The following is a 6138-nucleotide window of genomic DNA, read 5'->3' on the forward strand; positions in this document are numbered from 1 at the left end:
CCCCCCCGGGTCCTTCCTCACCCCCCCCCGGGCGCCCACGGGTCACGTCCCCTGCGCAACCCTGGAGGAGCCACCGGAGAGTCCCCAGGGCTCTGCGACCCCCCTAGGGCTCTGGGACCCCCCCCTCAGGGCTCTGGGACCCCCCTGGGCAATGAGACCCCCCCCAGGGCTCTGCGACCCCCCCAGGGCTCTGCAATCCCCCCCCCCGGGGCAGTGGGACCCCCCCCCAAGTCCCCCCCGGTCCCACCGAGGGCTCCCAGCTGCCGCGGGGCAGTGGGGAAACTGAGGCACACGCTGGGCATCACCCCCCCGGGGAGGGGGCCCAGGTGTCCGGGCACCCCCTACCCCCCTAATGCAAGGAGTGGGCCCAGGCGTCCTGCGCCCGCCGGCAAGGCACAGCAGTGGGTCCTCGCATGCAGGTGTGCGTGGGGGGGCCGGAGGGGCTGGGGGTTCCTGTGGCACGGGGCGGGGGGGGGGCGGGAAGTGGGGCACTGTGTGTGTGGGGGGGGGGGGGGGTTGTGCACATCAGTGCACTTGTGCAGTGCCCAGTGTCCCCGTGCAGTGCTCATGTCCCCCTGCAATGCCCGGTGTCCCCATGCAGTGGCCAGTGCTGCCCAGTGTCCCCATGCAGTGCTCGTGTCCCCCTGCAATGCCCGGTGTCCCCATGCAGTGGCCAGTGCTGCCCAGTGTCCCCATGCAGTGCCCGGTGCTGCCCAGTGTCCCCCTGCAGTGCTGGTGCCCCCCTGCAGTGCCCAGTACTGCCTGGTGTCCCTATGCAGTGCCGGTGTCCCCGTGCAGTGACCAGTGTCCCCATGCAGTGCTCGTGTCCCCCTGCAATGCCCGGTGTCCCCATGCAGTGGCCAGTGCTGCCCAGTGTCCCCATGCAGTGCCTGGCGCTGCCCCGTGTCCCTGTGCAGTGCTGGTGCCCCCCTGCAGTGCCCAGTACTGCCCAGTGTCCCTATGCAGTGCCCGGTGTCCCCATGCAATGCCCAGTGTCCCTACACAATGCCGGTGTCCCCGTGCAGTGACCAGTGTCCCCATGCAGTGCCTGGCGCTGCCCCGTGTCCCCGTGCAGTGCTGGTGCCCCCCTGCAGTGCCCAGTACTGCCCAGTGTCCCTATGCAGTGCCCGGTGTCCCCATGCAGTGCCCAGTGTCCCTACACAGTGCCGGTGTCCCCGTGCAGTGCCCGGTGCCTGGCGCTGCCCCGTGTCCCCGTGCAGTGCTGGTGCCCCCCTGCAGTGCCCAGTGCTGCCTGGTGTCCCCATGCAGTGCCCGGTGTCCCCATGCAGTGCCCAGTGTCCTTGTGCAGTGCCCAGTGCTGCCCAGTGTCCCCCTGCGGTGCCCGGTGTCCCCCTGAAGTGCCGCTCTCCCCCGCAGCGCCCAGTGCCCGGCACTGCCCAGTGTCCCCCTGCACTGCCCAGTGCCCCCCTGCAGCGCCCGGTCCCCCCCCAGCAGGGCCCGGTCCCCCCTGCAGCGCCCGGTGCTCGGCGCTGCCCCCGGCCCGCACGTGGGTGCCGGAGGGGGGAGGCGGGGCTTCCCCGGCCCGGCGCGCCCCGCCCCCTGCCCTTATTTGGGCAGGCGGAAGCGCCGCCCCGCGCGGCCCCGCCCCCTCCTTCCTGCCGTCACGGGCCCCCTAATATAGTCATGGAACCGGCGCGGGTGACCTCACGGGGGCGGGGCCGCGCCTTAAAGGGGCCGCGCGCGGGGGAACCCCTCGCCCACGGCGTCCGGGAACTCCCCTACGCAACCCCCCCGCACCCCTAAACAGCACCCATACACCCCAACACAGCCCCTACACCCAGCCCTGCACAACCCCGCACGACCCCTGCACACCCGCCCCGGTGCTGCCCCCCCCCGGGGCATCCCGTCCCGGAGGGGCTCAGGGACCCCCCACACCCGGGGGGGCTCAGGTCCGGGGAGGGGGACGCAGGGACCCGGGGACGCACCAGGGTCCTGGGGGGGGGTCGGGGACCCCCCGCACCCGGGAGCGCGCAGGGGTCGGGGGGGGGGGGGCGCAGGGTCCTGGAGGGCGGCGCAGGGACCCGGGGGAGGCTCAGCGGTCCGGGGGGGGGCGCAGGATCCCCCCGGTCCCGGGGACGCACCAGGGTCCCGGGGGTCTCAAGGACCCCCCAATCCCGGGGGATACACGAGGGTCCCGGGGGGGCACAGGGACCCGGGGGGCCTCAGCGGTCCGGGGGGGCGCAGGGTCCCGGGGGGGGCTCAGGGTCCCCCCGTCCCGGGACGCACCAGGGTCCCGGGGGGGCTCAAGAACTCCCCAGTCCGGGGAGGGGGGGGAGCGCAGGGACCCGGGGGGGCCCAGCGGTCCGGGGCGGGGGGGGGGGCTCAGGGTCGCGGGGGGACGCAGCAGGGTCCCGCCCCCCCGCCCTCTCCCGGCCCCGCACCGCCCCCGCCGCCCGCGGCATTTCCGCCCCCCCCGGGACCCGGCGGCGCCGCGGAGCCGGATGCGGCAGCGCGCGGGGGCGGACGGGGCGGGAGGCGGGGGCCAGCCCGGCGCGGCCCCGCTATAAGAGCGCGGCGGCGGCGGCACCGGGGGCGGCGGCGGGGCCATGGAGGAGGCGCAGCGGGTGCTGGCGGCGGCGCTGTGGAAGCTCTACCGGTGCCGGCTGCAGCGCGGCGGCCTCCGCCTCCACCGCGGCCTCCAGCTCTCGCTGCTCGTGCGCGCCGCCCGCCGCCGCTACCTCGCCGCCCGCGCCGCCGCCGACGGGCTGCCCCGGGAGCCGCTGCCTGCGCCGAGCGCCGAGCCGCCGGTTGTCCTGCACCGCGACCCCCCGTTCGCACCGGACCGGGGGGCCCCGCCGGTTGCACCGAGCCCGGAGCCGCCGGTTGCCCCGCACCGGGATCCCCGAAGCGCCCCGCACCGGGACCTGCCGGCTGCACCGAGCCCGGCCCCGCACCGGGACCCCCCGCTCGCACCGGACCGGGGGGCACCGCCAGTTGCCCCGCACCGGGACCCGCCGTTTGCACCGGACCGGGGGGCACCGCCGCTTGCACCGAGCCGGGACCCGCCGGTTGCCCTGCACCGGGACCCCCGCATCGCCCTGCACCGGGACCCGCCGGTTGCACCGAGTCCGGACCCCCGCAGCGCCCAGCACCGGGACCCGCCGGTTGCACCGAGCCCGGACCCCCGCAGCGCCCTGCACCGGGACCTGTCAGCTGCGCCGAGCCCGGTCCCTCCCGGCGCCCCGCACCGAGACCCCCCGCTCGCACCGGACCGGGGGACCCCGCCGTCTGCACCAGACCGGGACCCGCCGGTTGCACCGAGCCCAGCCCCGCACCGGGACCCCCCGCTCGCACCGGACCGGGGGACCCCGCCAGTTGCCCCGCACCGGGACCCGCCGGTTGCCCCGCACCGGGGGGCACCGCCGTCTGCACCGAGCCGGGACCCGCCGGTTGCACCGCCCCGAGACCCCGCCAGCGCCCCGGACCGGGGGGCCCCGCCGTGCCGGGCCCCGGCTGAGCCGCCCCCCCGCCGCCCCGGGCCCCCCCCGCCGCCGCGGGCCGGGCGGAAGCGGCGCAGCAGCGGCTGGGAGGCCGCCGCGCCGGGGCTGCTGCCGCTGCCGAGCAAACGGGCGCGGCTGGAGGCCGAGGAGCCGCCGGTGCCGCCGGGCCGCTGCGCCGCGCCGCCCGCCGCCGCCTTCGGCCTCCTCGTCCGCGCCGTCGGGGCTTGCTGAGACCCCCCCGCCGGGGGGGGGGGGGGGCGCGGACCCCCCCGGGACACGCGGAGCCGCTCGAGCCGGAGCCCCCCCGGGACCGGCGGGGGGGGGCACGGAGCCCCCCCGGACACATGGAGAGCCCCTTTGGGGCACGGACCTGGCAAGGGGGGGGCACATGGACCCCCCCCCCCCCGGGACACGCGGGTTTTGTAACCCGGAGCGGGGGGGCCGGCGGGCCCCGGCCCCCCCCGGTGACTCACCGGCATGTGACAGCGGTTGCGTCACCCGGCGGGGGGGGGGACTTCCCGGTGCCCGTGGGTGGGGGCACCCCGACGCCCTGCTCCCGGGGGGGTCCAGGCTGGCCCTGCCCCACGCCTGGGGGGGTAATTTATACCGGGGGGGGCTGTTTCCCTCCCCTTTTGTGCTTAATTATTATTTTGTTAATGAAATAAAAGCGTGTTTGGGAACCGGCTGCCTCCGGGTCGCTCCCGGCGGGGGGGGGGGAATTGGGTGACAGGGTCCCCCGTTGCTGTGCCCCCCCCATGGGGAGCTCCGACTCCTCCATTTCGGGGCTTGGGGGGGTTTAACGCGCGCCCCCCCCCCAATACACACACACACTCGCTTCCTGGTGAGCTCGTGGTGGATTCTCTGATGTCTCGTATTGGGGTTGAGCCCGCTGGGCGCGGGGGGGGGTCTCCTTCCCGCCCAAGCTTTGAGGCAGAACCGGCCCTTTTTGGGAAAAGGGGGGGTTGGGAGGGCTTGGGGGGGCCTCGGGGGCAGCGGGCCCGGGTGGCGGGGGGGGGGCACGGCCCCGGGGGAGCCCCCAGGCCAGTCCCGCGGGGGCGGGCGGTTTGGCTGCCTCCGCCTCGGGGATTTTGGGGGAGTTTCCTGCCCTTTGCCCAGTGCGAAGGGGGGGGTCGTGCCCCCCCCGGCTGTTCCTCCCCCCCCCGCCTCCCCCGCGCCGCCGCTGCTGCCTCGGTTTCCCCACGCGGCGCCGGCAGGGCGGGGGCCCAGGCGTCCGGGGGGGCAGGAAGCGGCGGGGGGGGGCAGGGTGCCCCGGGTTCCGGGTGGCTCCACGTGGTGCCACGCGGGAGCCTGAGCGGGGGCGGGGGGGGGGGTGGCGAGTGCCCGGACGCCTGGGCCCCCCGGGGAAGGAGGGGGGGGAGTAGTGCGGAGGCGGCCGCCCGGATGCCTGGGCCCCCCCGGGGGGGGGGGGAGGGCGGGGGGGGGGGGAGGGCAGGGCGGGGGCGGCCGCCCGGACGCCTGGGCCCCATCCGCTGCGGCGGGTCCGGGGCGGGGAGCGGAGCCGGCGCCGCCGCTTCCTCCCGGAGCAGCCGCGGGGGGGGCCGGGGCCGGGGGGGGCCTGAGCGCCGCCCGGGTCCCTCCGGGCCGGGGGGTCTGCTGTGGGGTCTGGGGCGCAGGGTGCTGGTGTGGGTGCAGGGGGCGGGTGTGGGGTGCGATGTGGGGCGCAGGGTGCGATGTGGGGCGCAGGTGCAGGGTGCCGGTGTGGGTGCAGGTGCCGGTGTGGGGTGCGATGTGGGGCGCAGGTGCAGGGTGCCTGTGTGGGCGCAGGGTGCCGGTGTGGGGTGCAGGGGGCTGCTGCAGGTGCTGGTGTGGGGTGCGATGTGGGGCGCAGGTGCAGGTGCTGGTGTGGGGTGCGATGTGGGGCGCAGGTGCAGGGTGCCAGTGTGGGGTGCGATGTGGGGCGCAGGTGCAGGTGCTGGTGTGGGGTGCGATGTGGGGTGCAGGGTGCAGGTGCCGGTGTGGGGTGCAGGGGGCCGATGTGGGGTGCAATGTGGGGTGCCGGTGCCGGTGTGGGGCGCAGGTGCAGGTGCCGGTGTGGGGTGCAGGGGACCGGTGTGGGGTGCAATGTGGGGTGCAGGGTGCCGGTGTGGGGTGCAGGGGACCGGTGTGGGGTGCAATGTGGGGTGCAGGGTGCCGGTGTGGGGTGCAGGGGACCGATGTGGGGTGCAGGTGCCGGTGTGGGGTGCGATGTGGGGTGCAGGTGCCGGTGTGGGGTGCAGGGTGCCGGTGTGGGGTGCAGGGGGCTGGTGTGGGGTGCAGGGGGCCGATGTGGGGTGCAATGTGGGGTGCAGGGTGCCGGTGTGGGGTGCAGGGTGCCGGTGTGGGGTGCAGGGGGCTGGTGTGGGGTGCAATGTGGGGTGCAGGGTGCCGGTGTGGGGTGCAGGGTGCTGGTGCAGGTGCTGGTGTGGGGTGCGATGTGGGGTGCAGGGTGCAGGTGCCGGTGTGGGGTGCAGGGGGCCGATGTGGGGTGCAATGTGGGGTGCTGGTGCCGGTGTGGGGTGCAGGTGCAGGTGCCGGTGTGGGGTGCAATGTGGGGTGCAGGGGGCTGGTGTGGGGTGCAGGGGGCCGATGTGGGGTGCAATGTGGGGTGCCGGTGCCGGTGTGGGGTGCCGGTGCCGGTGTGGGGCGCAGGTGCAGGTGCCGGTGTGGGGTGCAATGT

The 6138-nt window shown here is 76.5% G+C and overlaps 1 protein-coding gene across 1 annotated transcript; it reads left to right on the forward strand.

Moving 5' to 3' along the window:
- The first annotated feature begins 2427 nt into the window (after window positions 1–2427).
- IER2 (immediate early response 2) lies at window positions 2428–4141 on the forward strand. Its single transcript, XM_064499248.1, has one exon. It carries the CDS (start codon window positions 2568–2570, stop codon window positions 3690–3692), a length of 1125 nt encoding a protein of 374 aa, XP_064355318.1. The 5' UTR covers window positions 2428–2567; the 3' UTR covers window positions 3693–4141.
- Window positions 4142–6138: the final 1997 nt, after the last annotated feature.

The sequence above is a fragment of the Dromaius novaehollandiae genome, chromosome 33 (genome assembly GCF_036370855.1).
Source record: "Dromaius novaehollandiae isolate bDroNov1 chromosome 33, bDroNov1.hap1, whole genome shotgun sequence".
NCBI classification, from domain to species: Eukaryota; Metazoa; Chordata; class Aves; order Casuariiformes; family Dromaiidae; genus Dromaius; species Dromaius novaehollandiae.

Coding starts and splice junctions, on each gene's coding strand:
- IER2 (XM_064499248.1), top strand. CDS start 2,568: ATGGAGGAGGCGCAGCGGGTGCTGGCGGCGGCGCTGTGGAAGCTCTAC.